This window comes from Cervus elaphus, chromosome 8, assembly GCF_910594005.1.
Source record: "Cervus elaphus chromosome 8, mCerEla1.1, whole genome shotgun sequence".
Lineage (NCBI taxonomy): Eukaryota > Metazoa > Chordata > Mammalia > Artiodactyla > Cervidae > Cervus > Cervus elaphus.
Window position 1 is genome coordinate 10,509,567 of NC_057822.1, and position 21,210 is coordinate 10,530,776.

At 40.5% G+C, this 21,210-nt stretch overlaps 1 protein-coding gene across 2 annotated transcripts; it reads right to left on the reverse strand.

Moving 5' to 3' along the window:
- Window positions 1-257: 257 nt before the first annotated feature.
- Window positions 258-18,613, reverse strand: RPA2 (replication protein A2). 2 transcript variants are annotated; one of them, XM_043909428.1, is made up of 9 exons: window positions 18,466-18,613; window positions 17,987-18,093; window positions 13,560-13,661; window positions 13,320-13,433; window positions 7,396-7,470; window positions 6,775-6,891; window positions 2,494-2,601; window positions 2,231-2,325; window positions 258-940 (listed from the first exon to the last, which is right to left on the reverse strand). In XM_043909428.1, exons 1-9 carry the CDS (start codon window positions 18,515-18,517, stop codon window positions 856-858), a joined length of 855 nt encoding a protein of 284 aa, XP_043765363.1. In that variant the 5' UTR covers window positions 18,518-18,613; the 3' UTR covers window positions 258-855. The 2 variants fall into 2 exon arrangements, with proteins under 2 accessions (XP_043765363.1, XP_043765362.1); XM_043909427.1 differs by having other exon boundaries at window positions 18,355-18,510.
- Between the last annotated feature and the right edge of the window lie 2,597 nt (window positions 18,614-21,210).

Consider the following 21,210-nt stretch of genomic DNA (forward strand, 5'->3'; position numbering starts at 1 on the left):
TTGTAAGCATCTGCACAGTCCCCAGGTGGGAAGTATCCTCTAAGCGCAGAGAGCAACCACATTGTTGTTCTCTGTCAGAAACCAAGGGGGGTGGGGCCTCCTTCACACAGCTGCTGGTAGACGACGTCATTTAGAAACACAGTTAAAGCAGTTATAGAACTTTTATTTGCATGTTACACCTCATTAACTTATCTAAGAATCAGTTGAGATGATAAAGTATTAATTATTGCAGCATAAGGAAATAACACTTTTACAAGTTACTTCAATAATATAACTATTTTATTAAACATATGAACGTACTTATTTTGTACAACACGCATTTCTTTCTCTCCTCTGCCCCAGGAAGCCAGCACTCTAGAACCCAGGTTTATAAAAACACACTTTTGGCAGCTACTATGACAAGGTGAAAAAAGTGCAATTCTGAAAGTAACACCACAAAACCAAAGTGGGGAACCAAAAAAGGCAGAGGTGAGTGGGCCCAGTGCTGCTCATCTTCTCTCAAGAGGAAACAATTTAAGAATAGAAACTCTTGAGCATTATTTAAGCAGTACTGCCCAACTCTCTTGGTAGCATCTCTCTTTCAATTCCATTTAGCTTGATGTTGTAACTAACTAATCTGTTACTTCTTTAAGAAATTCTGCCCTGGTTTATATCCTTTTCAGAGGCCCATATCCCTTTGAGCTTCAAAAACACAGAAGAGTAGTAGTAAGTTTCAAAAGGATGTCAGTTGAGATCTTTTACAGATGAAATCTACTTCCTAGAAGTCAACCCGCCAATTATATGCACAGCTGGTGACAAGAGGCTGCAAAAAAATGGTCCAACTGGAAAATATCTCAGGTACTCAGTTAGATCCAGTTATTCTGCGTCTGTGGATTTAAAATGATCATCATCCACGGTGGAATAGATGTGTCCTTCGTTGCTTAGAAAATCCACAGCTAGCCTAGAAAGAAAGAAAACACTCTAATGCAGAAGATAGGAAACTGCCTTTTAGATATGGCTGAATATGTAAACTTCCCTCATTTCCCAACTTTCTCTCTTGTTGTTTTAGTCAGTAGGTTGTGTCTGACTCTCTCGTGACCCAATGGACTGTAGCCCACCAGGCTCCTCTGTTCATGGGATTTCCCAGGCAAGAATACAGGGGTGGGTTGCCATGCCCTTCTCCAGGGGATGTTCCTGACCCAGGGATCAAACGTGTGTCTCCTGCATTGGCAGGCAGATGCCTTACCAATTCACAGCCACTTTGCTCATAGAAGGCTCTTGCAGAGAGAAACATCAGTTCAATTGCAAAACTGAGGTAATCCACGGAGACAATGGTTTTAGGGCTGCCTTGGATCCCTCTCGCAGATTGTATAAAGCAAAGAAAGTGGGACCTCACTTAAATACCAGTCTAAATGAGCATCTGAAACTAGGATCTAGTCGTTCAGCTTGCACATAATGTTTCCTAGTAGAAATAGCTATTAAAAACAAACAAAAAAAAGCTCCTCATCCATCCATGGGCCCTCCAATTTCCCTCTGGGAAATAAAGTTGCAGGAAGGAAAGAAAAGGTCTTCCAGAAATGGTTTTAAGGCCTTCAGAGTTAGTGTCAGTATCATATTTAATAATAGTAACAACTTAGAAAGCACTTGTAACCGCCATTTTCCACCTCATCATCACAGTAACTCTTAGGAATTACTATCCTCATCTTACAGGACAGGAAATGGAATGAGACATGAGCATTTTTCTCTACTGAGATCTAGAATTTCAACTGATTTATAGTAACAGCTATCACAAACACAATACTCTGTTTGATGAGTTCATTAGAATCAGGAAGCTGCTCATCTAACAGGTTATCAGGACAATGATGCTGGAAGGACTGTCTAACGGCTTTAGGTCCAGATAGCATGAGGCATACTCTCCACATCTGGAACAGTAATACCAATGAGACTGTACACCAGAGGACCAGGAGCCAGGATCTCATTCCTCTAGACTAAATTCTATAAGAGCTATCAGGTCAATTTTTGCTCAAAATGACATGCTTCACACATAACTGGACTTACGATTTGTTGAATGAAAAAATGGATAAGGGAAGTGACAGGCAGCACCATCTTTATGAGTCCTTTTTCTATTTTTCCATGACTGAACAACTTCCCTCTTATTTCTTTTTTTTAACTCACTTCTCATTAAAGGAAACCTTGGTGAGGTGAAATGGGTACATTCTGGAACCTTAGCTCACAGAAACCAAATACTCACTTGATTGAGGCTACGGACATGTGTTGGAGTTGGTTCTTGAGATCCTGAAAGTTCAATCCTTCAGGTCTTGGGCAAGCCTTGATCAAATTCAGCACCTGAAGATTCAAATCAGAAAGATTTCAATAACTACTATGAATTAGCTCCCTCCTATCAAGCGAGAATCTCTTTATAAGAAAGAAATGAGTCAGATACTTAGCACCATTAAGAAAGTAACAATTTACAGCTCTGCATCTTGCAAAGTCTGGAGCCACTCCATTGTTTACCTGGTTCTGGGCCACAGTGAGGCCATTTGCTGGTATGAAGTTATTCCCACTGAAGTTCCCAGCTTCACTCATTCCTGGATTGCTGATAGGTGCTCTCCCTGCTGAGGGCTGAATTAAGGAAGTTCACAACATTAGTAAGTTTACCAATTTAAACATAGTTCTTGCTCTTTTAAATAGCTTAATAAGTAGTTTACAAAAAACAATTTAAGCAAATTTTTTTTTGTTTTTCTGACCACAACGCATGGCTTATGAGATCTTAGTTTTCCAACCAGAGACTGAATCCAAGCCACGGCAGTGAAAGTACTGAATCCTAACCACTGGATCGCCACGGAATGTTCTCAGCAGAATTTTCCAAGTAACAATTGCTTAGACTGGAAAGGACAGCTATTATCTAATGAGTATTTCATAAGATAAAGTCATCTCTGAAGTATATATATCATATTAAACAGAGAGAAAGGTACTTCCTGGCGTCCCCTTTTCTTTGCAATGTGAGAGGAACCAGAGGAAAAAGAGCAAAGAAAATTAATGAGTTCTGCTATAGTGGTATCTATCTTTGGTGCTCAATCATGCAAGCACTTACCAAGCGTCAGCTAGGCATTAAGCATTACAAGGAGAGAAAAGGAGACACAATTCTCATCACCCTCTTCTTTTTTTTAACCAAACTTTTAAAAAATAATAGACTATAGTCACTGTTTTCACTTTTCTACCCTATTTGGATTCTCCCTAAATATACCCCTGAAACTGTTCCCACCAAAGTCACCAACGCTTTTCAACCAATACAGCCAGTAATCCCTTTCAGTCCCTCATAACACTTGACCTCTCAGGAGACACTGCTGACCACACTCCTCTTGAAATGGACCCGTCCCTGGGCTTCCTAGCACCGTATTTTTCTAGCTGTCCACTTAACTCTTGAACTCTGCCTTCTTAGTATCTCCTCTCAGTCTCCTCGTCTACCTATCTTTCAAAAGGCTGATAGTTCCCCCAGGATTTCATCCCTGACTTCCTCTGAGACCACAAATCCTTGTCCCCAACCATCAACTGAAGACCACCACTCAGATGTCCCATGTACTTCAAAATACAGTTCACTCCTTTCCTCCCCAAATGGCCTGCCCCGCTATGTATTCCATCCCAGTTAGTAAGCTCAAGCCCAGTCCTGCAGAAGTCAGCCATCTGTATCTCCAGTCCCTCATCTCCCATAGTCTGTCCCCACAGCCTATTAATACAATCTCAACAGCTCCAGTCCATCCTCATCACCCCTAGTCTCCTGACCACTGTCTCAGCTGTAAGTCTCTCCTACGTCAATCAACCCTCCTTATTGCTCCAAGTAATAATTTCTGATCACGTCTCTCCTCCACCTAAAAGCTTTCAGCTGGCTCCCCTGCCTGTGAAAATAACATGAAACTCCTGGACATTCAAGACCTACCATAACTAGACATCAGAGTCTTTTTTTAATTCTTGACCACTAGCTTTTAACACAGGGACTTCTGGCCATTCACACATGCCTCTGACACTTTATTCCATGTCTGGAATGCTCCTTTCATCGTCTGCCTGGGAAACACTCTTCTTATCCTTCAAAGCCCAACTTAACTGCCACTGCCTTCAAGAAGCTGTCCCTGACACCCTCCCAGGCCAGGCTAGTTGTGCTCTTTCTTTCGGGTCTCAGAGCACTTGCCCCATTCCCTCTCACAGCAGCCATCACAGTTTTGTCACTTTCTCCTACAAGTCCCTTCAGCTTTGCAGTGCCTGGTGGGCAGCAGGTGCTCAGTCAATGTTTAATTTATTGAACTGAATAAAGATGACAAAAGATCAAATATATTAAGTACTCATTACAAGTAAAAGAGCATTGTGGAAGCTCATCAGGGGAACTCCCATCCAGGCAGGAGACTCATTCCTTCAACATTTATCCATTAAATGCCAATGCTTTGAGGTCATAAAAAAAATAAACAACAAAAATCAGTCATGATCCTCTTGTTTTCAAGCTAGATGCTTTCACACTGCTTTCTGGTAAAACAGAAATCTCATGTTATGATAATACTGACCTGAATGCTATTTCTTCCCTGGATACCTCTGCTGATATGATCTGCTTCAGGTATCCCCCCTACCTCCCATGTAAATTTTATGACTTGGTTTAGGCATCATCTCCTCCAGCAGGCCTTTCTTGATGTCTGGGTCAGGACAGGCAACTCCTCTCTGTGGTTCCATGGTATACTGCACTTGCCACTCATCGCTGCCTTCACTGCTTAAGTGATCTGAACCACCCCCCCCCAATACTTGAGGAAACTCATTGAGGGAAAGGGTTATTTTATTTACTTCTCAATATAATTATCTATGCTCACAACTTCCACCTATTCTCTTTAAAACCATTTTTATCATAGAACATTTGATACATATGTATATGTTATGAAGCACAGTCATAAGATAAACACCCTAAACTTTCTATTCAATCCCATTCTTTCTAACCCATGTTCCCCCTACCCGTTACTGAATCCACTCTTTTGGAGATCCACGTTTCCAAATTCGACAGACCCCTCTCATCATCTTACCTGACTTCTGGGCAGCATTCTCCAGGTGAACTCCATTCCGTCCTTAAAACACTCTTTTTAGAATATCCTATGGAATCACAGTCCCCAGTTTTCTTCCTGCCCAGCTGACAACTTCTTTGACTTTCCCTGGCTCCTGTGCCTCCACACTCCTAAAGGTCAGTGTTCCAGATCTCAGGTCTCTAATAACTCACTAGTTATCTCATCTCATCTCATCTGAAGCTTTTATATCCCATCTACACAATGACTCTCAAAGTGCTCTCTCTAGCCCTGACCCCTCCCTCGAGTCTCAGCCTTATTCAGTCAACCTTCCATTCCGGTCTCCATTTGGGTGTCTAACTGGCATGTCACATTTGTTAAGTCCAAAACAGAATTCTGGATTTTATCCTCAAAACCTGCTAGCTCCACCTGGTTACTCAAGCCCCAAACCTAGGAATTGTATCTGAATCCTCTTTTTTCTTTAGATCCTGTTTCTAAACTATCAATAGGTCCTGCAGCTCTACCTCCAAAACAGATTAGAATCCAACCTCTTCTCCCAGTTGCTGCTACCATTCCCCTAAATTATAGCTGTTGCTATTGCTGGAGCCTCAGTCTGCTCTCCATACAAGAGCTCAAATGAGCTTTTGCAATGGTAAATCACACCACATCACTCCCTAGTCAAAATCTTCTAAAAGTTTACTATCAATGAGAAGAAAGTAATTCCTACTACAGCTATGAAGCCCTACCTCATCTGGGTCCCGCTTCCTTGTCTACATCCCTCTACCATCCTCCTGTTACTCGCTTCACTGCAGACAGTGTGGCTTTCTTAATGGTCTCAGATATGCCAAGCTTGCTGCAATCTCATGGCTTCTGGTTTTTTTATTTCCTCAGCTTGGAATGTTCTTTTCTCACCTAAAATTATACCATATGTTTTCCTCCATCACTGTCCTGTCCTACTCTGCCTTATTGCAGAGTATCTATAACAATATATAATTATATATTTATTTTCTTGTTTACGATCCATTTCTCTCAAGAATGTACGTTTGAGTGCAGACACTTAATCCATCTTGTTCACTGCTGTGTTCATAGGACCTTGAATAATGACAGGCATATGCTATCCTCAATAAATTGAATGAATTTCTCTTTGTATCCCCAATGCTTAGCAAAACACTTGGCAAAGAACAGGATGCAAAAGCAAACCAGTTTTCCAGCCCCTCCTACTGTAACCAGTCCTCTACCTTGCTACCAGAATCATCTAAGGGCATTCTAATGCTCAGATCAACAAACCTTTTATGTGGTCCTACATGGACTTGTCAAACTAAATTCATACTACAGAAAAAAATGTTGAGAAATTTCAACATGAAACAAGAAACATAATTTCAGGGACAAAATAATGGTGAATAAATTTTCTCGTTTAGCCAATAGGTTGAAAGGGAAGCAGCAAAATGCTGTCCTAGTTGGAGTTTTTCTCTGAATATGGACTGAAAATCCTTAAGCGAAGAGCTAAGCTTATCATGATGGGTCTACACTTGAAGTCTGTCTGGGCCTCAACCATTCAAGACAGTGGAGAGGTATTGTGAGAGGAATATTAGTGTTTCATCTGGAATAAAGTAACATGGCAAAGCTCACAGAGAAAATTTTTTTAAGACTGAATGATGCGTGTCTTCTGGCTCGACCTGCAAAATGTTAAGGAAATCAAAGCCCGAACACAGAAGCAGTTCCTCCAGGGAAGAGAAAAAACGATGAGCGCGAAACTGCTCACCTGGCTGCTCGGCTTGCTCAGCATCATGTGTGCATTGACTACTTCCAGAATATGTGTGGTGAACTCATTCATATCCTCCAGGGGCATGATCTTAAAGGCTACCAGGCTTTTCTTGTTCTATTAAAATAAAGAGAAAAATGTGAACAAAGGCTAAGCACATTAGAGTCAATTTCAGGCCAAAAGATCATGGCTCTTTTCTTGGTTACAGTATTTTATTAAATGAGGAAAATGTGCTAGATATTGAAAATTTTCAGCTCAAAGTTAATTCAAATATAGTCAATGAAATATAGTCAAAAAAACAAAACTAGCTCAGAGATGTTCAATGATTTTCCCAAGGTTAAACAAAGAGTCCAGTCTCTAAATCCAGTGTCTACCCTTCCACACCTAATGAATGTCATAGCTGGCAACTGTAGGCTGAGATCTTGTTCTTTCTCTACCTTTTTGTTTTAAATTGAAAAAACTCATTATTTCCTTTTGAAGAAAATAATGAAATAACTTCAATATAATTCCCATTAAACACAGAGACTTAGTTAAGTCTTAAGTATCCCAAACGTAGGCATGACTCCAGAAACTGCTTCATGCAAATACATTTTAACTGTTTTCGTTTTTTTCTCACTTTACCTGGAATGATCTCAGATGACCAGCCACTTTCACATATGTTTCTGGAGGGACCACAGTGTTTTCACTGCTGGCATCCTAACAGAAAAAATACAAACACACACTTAGGTTTTAGTGATACTGGTGAAAGCCTCTTTAAAATTTATGAAGATAAAGTTAAAATAAGAGCTAAAGGATCCTAATGTAGTACTAACTAGTTTTCCCTGCCTTTTAGAATTTAATATTTTAAAAAATAAAATCAGGAATTAGAATAATATTTCTAAAGGTAATTTCCAGTTCCAAGTTCTACATAAAAAAAAAAAAACAACAAAAAAACCAGCAAACAATTACGGCACTTTTCATTCAGTGTTCTCAGGCACACAACTTTCTGGTAAGACATGCTTCTCAGCACAGCAACTCTACTTTTAGAAATTTAAGAAAATTACTAACAACATGTAATCAAGATTTAGCTTTAAGAGTAGTCATCTCAGCATAGTTATGAATACTACTGAAACATTTAAAGCAACCTAAATATCCAACAAAAAGTACACATTCATATAACGGGATACTTTACACTGCTGCAAAGGATAATGGAGAATTCTATTTACTGTCTGTGAATATCAATTGTGACTCATCAATTGGGACTCAGCTTATTTCCCACGAGGTGAAACATACATGTTAAAACGTTAACAAAAGTTAACTGGGATAATTACAAATGATTTTAATATTTCTTTATGGGTTTTCTAGGCTATGTACCTATTATTTATAAGAAAAATATATAAGCTGACTCAGTTCTTTTCTGCTTCTAGAATGCGTGTGTTTGCGTTAAATCGCTTCAACTGTGTCCAACTCCTTGTGACCCTACGGACTATAGCCCACCAGGCTTGTCTGTCCACGGGATTCTCCAGGCAAGAATACTGGAGTGGGTTGCCATGCCCTCCTGAGGGGATCTTCCCCACCCAGAGATCAAACCCTCTTTTGTCTCCTGCATTGGTAGGTGAGTTCTTTACCACTAGCGCCATCTGGGAAGCCCACTTAAGAGAATACATGAGTATAAAAAGAAATATAAAATATAAATAGAAAATCTGGATGTTTAAACATAAAAAGCATTCCAATTCCCATCACCTGGAGGTTATCAACTATTTGCATTTCATTCTATTACTTTACATAGCTGAATCTATACCACAGATAAAACTCTGTATTCCCACAAAGAACATTTTAAAACCACTTGGAAAAAGTAAAGCTGGATCTATACTTCTTTCCTTTTACTAAAATATATCATTTAATTATAAAAAGGCTTAATCATATATAGAAAAATGAAAAGAAACCATAGAAATTATAGAAGGAAAAATGAACAATTAAAAAACAATAATTTGAAACAAGGAAAAGCTTTTCAAAGTCAAAAGACAAACTAGAGAAATAATATAATTATGATAAAAGATTACTACTTTTCAGGCTTTTGCAAACAAAAATAAACATTCCTAGGGAATCAAAGTACTCAGACAACTAAAAAATCTCCCCACAAATTTACATTTTGTTGTTGTTGTTCAGTCGTGTCCGACTCTAGGCGATCCCATGGACTGCAGCACGCCAGGACTCCCTATCCTTCACTATCTCACAGTTTGCTCAAACTCATGTCCATTGAGTTGGTGATGCCATCCAACCATTTTGTCCTCTGTTGTCCCCTTCTCCTCCTGCTTTCAATCTTTCCCAGCATCAAGGTCTTTTCTAATGAGCTGGCTCTTCCCATCAGGTAGCCAAAGTACTGGAGTTTCAGTTTTAGCATCAGTCCTTCTAATGATTATTCAGGGTTGATATCCTTTAGGATTGACGGGTTTGATCTCCTTGCCGTCCAAGGGACTCCCAAGAGCCTTCTCCAACACCACAGTTCAAAAGCATCAATTCTTTGGCACTTAGCTTTCTTTATGATCCAACTCTCACATCCATACATGACTACTGGAAAAACCATAGCCTTGACTAGATGGACCTTTGCTGGCAAAAGTAATGTCTCTGCTTTTTAATTCACTGTCTAGGTTTGTCATAGCTTTTTTTCCAAGGAGCAAGTGTCTTTTAATTTCATGGCTGCAGTCACCATCTGCAGTGATTCTGGAGCCTAAGAAAATAAAGTCTCTCATGTGTCCATTGTTTCCCCATCTATTTGCCATGAAGTGATGGGACCAGATGCCATGGTCTTAAGTTCTCTGAATGTTGAGTTTTAAGCCAGCTTCTTCACTCTCCTCTTTCACCTTCATCAAGAGGCTCTTTAGTTCTTCGTTTTCTGCCATAGTTATGGTGTCATCTGCATATATGAGGTTATTGATATTTTTCCCAGCAATCTTGATTCCACCTTGTGCTTCATCCCACCCAGCATTTCTCATGATGTACTTGGCATATAAATAAGCAGGGTGACAATATACAGCCTTAACATACTCCTTTCCCAATCTGGAACCAGTCCACTGTTCCAAGTCCGGTTCTAACTATTGCTTCTTGACCTGCATACAGGTTGTGGAGGACACAGGTAAGGTGGTCTGGTATTCCCATCTCCCTAAGAATTTTCCAGTTTGTTGTGATCCACACAGTCAAAGACTTCAGCATAGTCAATGAAACATAAGTAGATGTTTTTCTGGAATTCTCTTGCTTTTTCTATGATCCAATGGATGTTGGCAATTTGATCTCTGGTTCCTCTGCCTTTTCTAAATCCAGCTTGAACATCTGGGAGTTCTCGGTTCACGTACTCTTGAAGCCTAGCTTGGAGAATTTTGAGCATTACTTTGCTAGCACGTGAGATGAATGCAACTATGCAGTAGTTTGAACATTATTTGGCATTGCCTTCTTTGGAACTGGTATGAAAACTGACCTTTTCCAGTTCTGTAGTCACTGCTGAGTTTTCCAAATTTGCTGGCATATTGAGTGCAGCACTTTCACAGCATCATCTTTTAGGATTTGAAATAGCTTAACTGGAATTCCATCGCCTTCACTAGCTTTGTTTGTAGTGATGCTTCCTAAGGCCCACTTGACTTCGCATTCTAGGATGTCTGGCTCTAGGTGGGTGATCATATCATCATGGTTATCTGGGTCATTAAGATCTTTTTTGTGCAGTTCTTCTGTGTATTCTTGCTGTCTCTGACTAATATCTTCTGCTTCTGTTAGGCCCACACTGTTTCTGACCTTTATTGTGCCCATTTTTGCATCTCTAATTTTCTTGAAGAGATCTCTAGTCTTTCCCATTCTGATGTTTTCCTCTATTTCTTTGCATTGTTCACTTAGAAAGGCTTTCTTATCTCTCCTGGCTATCCTTTGGAACTCTGCATTTAGATGGGTATCTTTCCTTTTACCCTTTGCCTTTTGCATCTCTTCTTTTCTCAGCTATTCTTACAAATAGCCTCCTCAGATAACCATTTTGCCTTTTCCATTTCTTCCTCTTGGGGATGGTTTTTATCATCACCTCCTGGACAATGTCATGAACCTCCATCCAGAGATCTTCAGGCATTCTATCAGATCTAATCCCTTGAATCTATTTATCACTTCCACTGTATAATCATAAGGGATTTGCTTTAGATCATACCTGAATGGCCTAATGGTTTTCCCTACTTTCTTCAAATTAAGTATCAATTTGGCAATAAGGAGTTTGTGTTCTGAGCCACAGTCAGCACCCAGTCTTGTTTAAATATAGTTAAAAAAAATTCAATCTCACTAAAACTAAATTACATATAAAAATAACATTCTCAATGACAAGATTGTATTTTTTAAACTATCATACAAAAATTTAAGACTCATAAAACCTACTGTTAGGGTGTGGGGAACTAACTGGGCATTCTCATGCACTAATTAAATAAAAAAATGCAAAATCGTAAATATAAGATTAACCAAAAAACAAAGTATTTTAAAATGTAAATTTCCTCCAGAAAACCTAGTTTAATTCATCTTAAAGAGATTATTTCATAATCATGAAGAAATATACACACAGATACTCACTGGGGCCTATTCTATAATAACAAATGATAGAAATAAGTTAAATGTTCTGACTGGGTCTAGAAGCAAGGGATGATGTATCCTTATGATGGAATAGGTGGTCACCAGAAATGGGGGAGTTCTGAGTGAAAAGGGCAGATAATGAAGCAGTTGAATATCCTATTATCCTTTATGTAAAACTGTAGGCATCCATCTCATAAATGTACAAGTATGCAGAGAGAAATGTCTGAAAGGGTATTTATCAAAATGTACTCTAACAGGGCAACCTACTCCAGTACCCTTGCCTGGAAAATCCCATGAACGGAGGGGCCTGGTAGGCTACAGCCCATGGGGTCGCAAAGAGTCGGACACGACTGAGCGACTTCACTTTCACTGTAACAGTCATCATTTTGGGATGTGGGATTTCAGGTAATCTTTAAATGCTCACTTATTATAAAAGTGAGCAGCATACACTTCACATGAGTACATAGTATTAGGCATCTTTAGTAATCACCTCCCCACCTGATGGCAGGGACTGTGTGGTTACATTCTTCATCTACCTGGAATCAAGCAGTCTAGTTCAGAATCGGTATTCCAATTATAATTGTTCAATAAATTCTCCTATATTTTTCTGAGGTGCAAAAAATAAAGAACGCATAACTATCAAGTTAACTCTTCATAGATGATTGTAGCTTTTGAAGTGAAAATAGCATACAAAGTATCCAAATTTTATAAAATGAATGCACTTTTAAAACAACATTAAAAAATGAAGAATCTGGGAACTTCCTGGAGGTCCAATGGTTAGGACTCCATGCTTTCACTGCAGGGAGCATGGCTTGATTTCTGGTCAGGGAACGAAGATCCCAAAAGCTGCACAGTGCAGCAAAAACGAAAACCTAGAAGGCTTCTGCCCAATTAAAAAATAAAAGGGTAAGAAGCATATATCTTCTTTCAGTCTATTTTCTCCATGTTTATACATACACTCAGATACATGTTGCTTTGCAAAAATGGGGCCACATCACACATACTATCTTTAACAAGCTCTTTTCCTCTCAACATTTATGGTAAACACTTCTTTGTGACAATGCATACATTTCTACATCATTTGCAGTATTTTAAATTTATGCCATGGTTTAATTAATAATATCCTATTGCTAACATCAAGATTCCTTTTAGTTTTCCATTATGATAAATAATGTGATGATCAACTTACAACTGAAACTTTGCACACATCTTTATCTCCTTAATGTAAATTTCCAGCAGTAGACTGCTAGGTCAAGTTTTCTGTGATGGGTGACCTTGATCATAGGCTGATTTTTGAGAAAGGTTATACTCATAACATCAAGGTAGGATGGTATACTCTTTCCCAGACAAACACTGACAAACCATTCCCCAAATTAAGTGCCTCCTGCTCTCAACAGAAGTAGACATTGCCATTCTTTTTTCTTTGCCAATTTAATAAGTTAAAAGTGGTATCTTAATGTTCAGTAAACCTGCTTTTTTATTGTTGTTGCAATTTATATTTCACATATTATGAATTACTTGTGCATTTCTTTCCCTGTTTCCTAAGGTGCAATTGCTTTTTCCTTTGTAAGAACTTTCATTAATTAAAAATTTTAAATGTTTGTAATATGTTGCAAAAAAATTTCCCACTCATTTGAATAATATTTACTCAGGGCCCACTATGTAACTGGCATTGTTCTAGGTACTGGGATACAATGCCAACATAAAAAATCTTCGTACTCACAAAGTTTACATTCTAGTATGTCCTGTCACTTGCCCTTTAACTTTGTTTATAGTATTTGGGGAAGTTTCAAAGATTTTAAATTTTAATGAAATAAAATGTATTGACCGTTCATGTTAGGGTTTCTGTGTTTGACGTCTTGCTCATGTTTTATTTTTATAACAAGACCCGCCTTTAAAAAGTAAAACTAAAAAAGTTCGACATCTCCAAAGTCCCAAAATAACCCCACCCTGATTCCAAAACAACTACTTACATCTGTGTCAACCCACTGGCGAACATCCATGGGTGCAGCTGTCATGTCATCTATCTTATAAACAATGTTGGTTGCAGCCTTCTCTGCATTTCTGATTATCCCCACAATAGTGACCTAGACCAGAAGGAAAAAAAGTTTAGTTTTCTTGGAAACCAAAGTAACATTTATGTATTTTTAAATGATGTTAGTTTTATTTCATTCTTCATGTTAAGTGACTCTTGCACAAATTATTTTCCATACCTGTGAAATTTCAACATTTCCAATTCTGAATACTTCATCAACCAGAGTAGCAGAAAGCAGTTGAGATATGGTACAGGGTACAATGTGCTGAGCTCGAGCTCTCTGAAAAAAAAAGTATGCATAAATTCAATCAAGAAAATAATTAACTACTGTTCATTTAGCACCTGCTATGTGCCAAGCACTATACATATAACACTGAATCTTCAATATGATCCTATCTCTACTTCATACAGGTGAAAACCAAGGTTATATAGTTAACAAATGCCATACTTTAGATTTCAAACCCAGGTCTGTCTGACTCCAAAGTTCCTGATGAATGGATAAGTCTGTGCTGGACTAGGGATCACCAAAATGAGTAGACCAGATTGTGGACAGCGTAAGGACCTGCTTCTGGAACAGACTTTTAAGAAGAAACTCCACCTTCAGGATGAAGGCAAGCTGGAGCTGGATATTCATCACTGATGAGAAGGGGTCTGAGAAATGGTCAGCACAGAGAGAACTTTGGAGTTGTTCTAAGTCTCATGATAAATGACAACAGAAATTTAGACGTACAGCTTTAGGATAGATGTTCTGACAATCAAACACGAGTATGGGGGAATTGGGATTAAGGCGTGGTCACACTGGACATCCTAAAGGAAAGGGACAGGAGGCAATGGGCAGAAGAGGACAGACACCCAACTCACATCCGGAAGCAACCTAACAACAGCGTGAACTCTTATTTTGCCTACCACTGGTCAGAGGACATAAAGATGAGTATAATGGAACAGGATTTGCCCTCAACACACTCCTAGCTTAGAGGGGGTACAAATGTAAACAACTATCTTGATCTTTGTACACTACAGAATGAGAAACTCTATGTGGAATCTCAGGAAAGTTTATTGGAAATTTCAAGAAGAGGGAGCATTTAGGCTGGACCTTGAAGCATAAAAATTTTGATGGTGAAAAAACAGTGGGTAAGGAACATGCATTACAGACTGAGAGCAAATATGTACTTTCATAGACTCTTTAGGAAGGACTCTATACAAAACAGAAAAAGCAAGGTGCATTAAAGATGAGGGTTCTTCCTGTTGGAAATCAGTAAAATGTAAACCCAGTAACTGTTCTATATGTAAAACTGATTTAGAAGTCAAAGCTTATCTCTGAAGGTCCATGATACTAGCAACATTTCACTTTACTGAAGCATAATTTTGAATAGTGAGTACTGCCAGGATAGTAGAAAGTAAGCCCAGCCAACTACCAGCACATATGTCACAAAAGGTGGCAGCGAAGCTTGAGGGTAAAGATTATAGCTCCACCACTCAGGAGTAGTGTGCCCTTGATCACTTTTCTCTATTCATCTGTTTACCTCTGTTTCCTCATCTATAAAACAAGGAATGATAAAATCACTAAAAATCATTATGAGAAGTAAATATATGGTGAAGTACCTAGACTATCTGGCACACTATAAACACTCAAGAAATATCAGCAATTATTAGGCCAGCTATTGTTCCTCACTCTTTCTATCTGCAATAGCTTTTAATAAGGATGTAAAGGAACAAACTATGTTTTCCAATTTTATGGTATTGGTAAATGAAGTTATATGCTATATTAGTATTTATACATTTAAAATCTGTGGAGGTTCTGTTTTCATCTATCACACTTGAGATTTTCACTGTATCTTTAGCATAAGAAAACTTAGGAGCCACTATGGTAAGAGCAGCAAGAACATGGCTTTGGAGCCAGACAGTCCTATAACCTGTGTTCAAACCCCCCTCCACAGCCCTGGACACACTGCCACCTATTCTGTAAAATGAGGATATCAACCTGTGGAGCTGTAAACAAAACATATAATGTACATAAAAGCACTAATATCAATCTCTATATATAGCCATATGTATTCAATAAAAATTATTATTCCTCAGGTAAAAATGTTATATATGGGTAATTACTGAGGTGTTAGTAACACCTTCAAATTTGCCTCAAATCACAGAGGATTCTTGTGTTTTGTTAGTCAGTCAGTCGTGTCTGACTCTGTGACCCCAAGGACTGTAGCCCACCAGACTTCTCAGTCTATGGAATTCTCCAGGCAAGAATACTGGAATGGGCAGTCATTCTTTCCTCCAGGGGATCTTCCCAACCCTGGTCCCCTGCATTGCAGGCAGATTCTTCACCATCTGAACCACCTGGGAAGCCCTCTTGTGTTTTAACGAGCACCTATTATGCGCCAGGAACTGATCACAAAGAGGTCCCGGTTTCTTCCAAAGCGTCTCAGAGAGAGTGCAAGCACAAGTATGTTTAATTTTGAAAAAAAATTATTTTTTAGTTGACTATGAACCACTGGCTACTCTGACAATACCGTAAAAAACCCAAAAAACAAAAAACCCACCATTTTAAAAGGCAAAACATGATAAATTTTGGAAATTTCACATGAATTGATCAAATATAACAGGTTTATAGTCAACAGGAGACCTTTTAGATAGAGTGTTAACCTAATTTACTATGGAAAAGGCACTGGATTTAAACACAAAAGACCTGGGTTTGAGACTCCAGCTTACAACCATCACTATCACTTTTCTGAGAGTTGGTCTTAATATACAGCCCCAGTCAGGTGGAGATGCTGAGATAAAAATTCTAACAGCCCGAAATGAAGAAAAATATTAAGCTTAAGAAGAAAAGATGAGAACCAATGATCTATCTTTTATGTTTTCCTTTACAGCCTCAAAGAAGACAAATTTAGAGGACTTGGAGTTCCCTCTGGTCTTCCTGGGAAAAAGATATAACAGACATAAGTTGCTCACCAGATTTTGGATTTGTGCAGCATCATATGTGCACTGTCTTACTAGCTATGCAAGTTCAGGTGTCCCTTAATCACCTTGAGCCTATGTTGTGCAATGGAGTAAATAATAAGTCTCTTATAGGATTATATAAAATAATCATATGAAAAATACACAACAATGCCCAAATGTATGGGAATTATCAATGAATTCTTTCCTACACACCTGTGAATCAATAGCTCAGGTAAAAGCTTATCAACCTGGACAAAAAACACGGAACCGACTAATACTGAATCTTAACACCAAATTCTGTATTTTTAAAAAGATGAAATCAACAGCAGCTATTAAATGCAAACTTATTTCTGAAAGAGTGAATAACAAGCATTTGGGTAGCTTTTTACAGATCACTTTCCTATACATTACTTTATTTATCAAGCCTCAGACCGACCCTGTGACATGAGTAGTACTAGTACTATTATCTGATGAGAAAAATCAAGGGCCACCAAAACTAAGGATGTAAGTTGCTTCACTAAACTCACACCAACACTTAAAAGGCAAAGTTGATTCTGGACACCATGTATTCTGGCTCCAAAACTCAAGCTGTTTTCAATAATACTCTCTGGGACCACTTATTGAAATCAACTCTGGGATAGGCATAATTATATTACTATAATATTAAGTCTCACAACTTTGTAAAGTATGTATTATTAATCCCATTTAGCAGGTGCAAAACGGACTCCCAAAGTTAAGAAATTTGTCCGATGAGACTCTACAAGGAGTGGCAGAGCAACGGTTCAACATATAATATATCCACTAGACTTCAAAGACCAAGCTCTTTCCACTGCGTTAGAACACCTCATTTGTCCGATTCTTTGCAACCCCATGGACTATACAGTCCATGGAATTCTCCAGGCCAGAATACTGGAGTAAGTAGCCTTTCCCTTCTCCAGGGGATCTTCCCAACCCAGGGAGGGAACCCAGGTCTCCCACATGGCAGGCGAATTCTTTACCAGCTGACCTGCCAGGGAAGCCCAAGAACACTCCAGCAGGTAGCCTATCCCTTCTCCAGGGGATCTTCTGGACCCAGGAATCAAACAGGGTCTCCTGCATTGCAGGTAGATTCTTTACCAACTGAGCTATCAGGGAAGCACCTCATTGCAGCTCCCCTAGAGGCTCAGCTGGTAAAGAATCTGCCTGCAATGTGGAGACCTGGGTTCAATCCCTGGGTTGGGAAGGTCCCCTGGAGAAGGAAAAGGCTACCCACTCCAATATTCTGGCCTGGAGAATTCCAAGCACTGTATAGTTCATGGGGTCACAAAGAGTCGGAAAGGACTGATAACTTTCACTTTTCAGAGCACCTCATTACATTTCATTGAAAACTGACTTTCAATACATGAAGAATGCAAACTAGGCTATACAAGCAAGTTTTTTTCCCACAAGACTGACTCATTAGTTCTATTGGTAAATTTAAAAATAAAGTCAAGTTAACAGTGGATGCAAAATTAGGGAAAACATCACTTTTCAATACTAACAGCATTCAATTATAAAATTCGATAATAATTGACAATTACAGCTCAGGTTTAACACCCTTCCTTCGTCTCATAGATTTTCTCTCACAGGTGAGTTAAGAATTTCAGAAAAGGATAAAATAAAACGAAAAAGCGTTCAACCTACGGATTTCTTTTCGGCCTGTGAAGCTGTCGGCGATCCAAAGCCCCCAGGAGACTGTGTGTAGCTGCTGGCTCCTCCGAAAGAGGAGGTGCTATAGCTTTCAAATCCACCTGGTTTTAAACAACAACAGTATAAACACCTGTGCCGCCCTCCAAGCCTCTGAAAAACCCACCCGACCCCCACCCCAGACTTCACCCTAACCATCCCAGTGTCTCCCTAACCGTCCCCCGCCCCATCCCACCACCCCCGGCCCACACGCCCCCTCAGCCGGCCCCCAGCTCCTCCCCGATCCTCGCCGCCACAGGCCTCTCCCACCCCGCGCCTTGCTAAATCTTTTCTGCGATTCTCATCACGCGCCCCGCCCATCATACTGTTCCACATCTTCGACACGGTTCTCTCAGGAGAGAGTTCCAGAAGGTTCCCGTCTGGTGGGTTGGCCGACCCCCTCAACACCCCTGCCGCTCCCGCCGCGCTGTATCTACTTTTCGCTGGCGCCACAAACTCCTTCCCGCGAAGGACAGAGCCAATCAGCATCCAGAACGCTTAGGGCTTCAGCCAATCAGTGCCCACGAATCTACGCCTTTTCCTGTCTTCTCGGGGCCAAGCTCCTGAAAACTCGCCCTCTGCTCCGGTGAGAGCCAGAAGCTCCGGCGGCCATCATTACAAAGGGCAAAACAAACTGCGCAAACGGAAGTAAGGCCGAGAACCACCGAGATAGGACGATGTCTCAAGAAAATAACCAATCAAGACGATACTTCCGCATCTCAGCCCGTGTACTCTCACTCGCGTCAAGTGAGTGACACCTTACATCACTTCCTTTGTACAGCCTTCTCCTCTTCCCGCCAGACTCTCACTAATCGAACGAAGCCCTAATCTAAAGCGTTATGGTAGAATTCCTGCTTTTGCGTCTCCGTCTGGTGATCGCACTTCATTTGCGCCTCCGGGAAAGTCACAGTACTCGTTTCAGGGTACCTAGTAGAGTTGGTTGCGTATTCTTTTCCGTAGCTCAGTCGTATCTGACTCTTTGCGGCCCCATGGACTGTAGCCTGCCAGGCTCGTCTGTCCATGGAATTCTCAAGGCCAAATTACTGGAGTCGGTATCTTCTCTCTTCTCCAGGGGATCTTCCCAACCCAGGAATCGAACCGGGGTCTCCTGCATTGCAGGCGGATCCTTTACCAGAGCTGCTAGGGAAAACCTTTCCATAAAGAGCCAAGTTCATTTCTTATTGCTACCTCCTCGTCCTTACTTTCCCCAGTGAGACTGTGAGAAAATTACACTTTCCCAGAATGGCAAAAAATGTGAGAATAACATCCCCCCAACCAGTCTTTCCTCACCCAGATCTAATTCAGCTCTGTGTCCTCGGTTGCTTCAAGTGCTCCGTATAACGTGGTTGTGTCCCTACCAAAGAGAGTGGACCCTGTCAGTCCTCTGCCTAAGTACTACTACATTGTTAGGACTCTTCCTCCCTCCTCCCCTGCCCCCAGTTACTTAAAAATATTTATTGACCTTCCACGCAGAAGGAAATGGCAACCCACTCCAGTGTTCTTGCCTGGAGAGTCCCGTGGACAGAGGAGCCTGGGGGGCTGCTGTCCATGGGGTCGCACAGAGTCAGACGCGACTGAAGGGACTTAGCATGCATGCATGCATTGGAGAAGGAAATGGCAACCCATTCCAGTATTCTTGCCTGAAGAATCCCAGGGACAGAGGAGCCTGGTGGGCCACCATCTATGGGGTCGCACAGAGTCGGACACGACTGAATCAACTTAGCAGCAGCAGCAGCAGCAGCATTGACCTTCCAAGCTCTGTGCTGGCCACTGATATTCAGTGTTAAGTAAGATAGTCATAGTCCCTGGGCTTCTGGGCCATTGTATTTCCTTTTGATAAAACTGCTGGCACTGTCTTAAACATTTTACATTTATTAACTCAGTCCTGTGAGGTAGGTAAATATTGCTGCTGTCCTCACTTTACAGATGAAAACCTGAAACTCAATTGTGGGAGTCTACATTCAAGTCCAGGATGTCTGATTCCATCAACCAAAGTAGTTAGTGTACCTTCCTGGACATCCTAGAATTGGGGCACAAACTCAATTTGATAACAGGATCAGGAAGGAAAACTGTAAACATAATAGATTGGATAGTAGAGGAGAATTTGAAAAACTTTTCTTCACAGTAAGGGAAACAACCACACAAGCATAATGATAAATATCGACTGACATAAAGAATATGGACTCAGTGGGACTTCCCTGGTGGTCGTGGTTGGGAATCCACCTGACAAGGCAGGGGACACGGGTTGGATCCCTGGTCCGAGAAGATTCCACGTGCTGCAGAGCAGCTACACCTGTGCCCTACAACTACCGAGTGTGTGCTCTAGAGCCGGGAAGCCACAACTACTGAGCCCATGCGCTTCAAATACTGAAGCTCGGGTGCTTAGAGCCCGTGCTCCGCAACAAGAGAAGCCCCCCCAAAAGCCCCTGCCCTGCAACTAGAGAAAGCCTGCAGGCAGCAACAAGGACTCAGGGCTCAGTGTTGCCAAGGTCGTTTAAGTTTTTTTTAGTAGGCGCCAGAAGCCTGTGATTTTATGTAAAAATTTGCAAATTTTGAGTGTAAGTAATTTAAAAATTGCAAAATGCTACCCAGGTCGAAGAAAAGGTATCTGTGGGCCAGATGTTGCTTGTGTGCCATTCCTTTCCTATGTAAATTCCGTTAGCCTCAAAATCATTGCTGAGAAATACACAAGATACAGCCAAGAACAAAAGTCATACCAAGATAACATTATTATGTTAAGCTTCAGGTGACTGAAACTTACAGTGTAACAAGGAAGAACATATTTATGATATGTAGGATAAAATGTTTGCAAATAAGAGTATTTGGAAAAAATCAGATATGGGTTCATTTGGGTCACCCTCATTTGAAGTGCAACTAGTTATAAATTCAGCTGAGAAGATCATACTTTAAAAAAAACTTTATGTTTGGCTGTGCTGGGTCTTCGCTGCTGCGAGGGCTTTTCTTTAGTTGCAGAGCACGGGCTTCTCATTGTGGTGGCTTCTCTCATTGCAGAGTGCAGGCCGTAGCTCGAGCAGGCTTCCGTAGTTGCAGCTCTTGGGCTCTACAGCACAGACTCAGTAGTTGTGGCTTACGAGTTTAGTTACTCCAAGGCATGTGGGATCTTGCCACACCAGGGATTGAACCTGGGTGCCCTGCATTGGCAGGCAGATTCTTTACCCCTG

Bases quoted from the DNA above. Each gene is read 5' to 3' on its own strand.
- RPA2 (XM_043909428.1), bottom strand. From the start codon at position 18,517: ATGCTGATTGGCTCTGTCCTTCGCGGGAAGGAGTTTGTGGCGCCAGCG. The intron at 13,434-13,559 runs GTATGGAAAATA...CTTCTGGTCTAG, and splicing joins GAAATGTTGAAATTTCACAG to GTCACTATTGTGGGGATAAT. The intron at 6,892-7,395 runs GTAAAGTGAGAA...TTATTTTAATAG, and splicing joins GTCATCTGAGATCATTCCAG to AACAAGAAAAGCCTGGTAGC.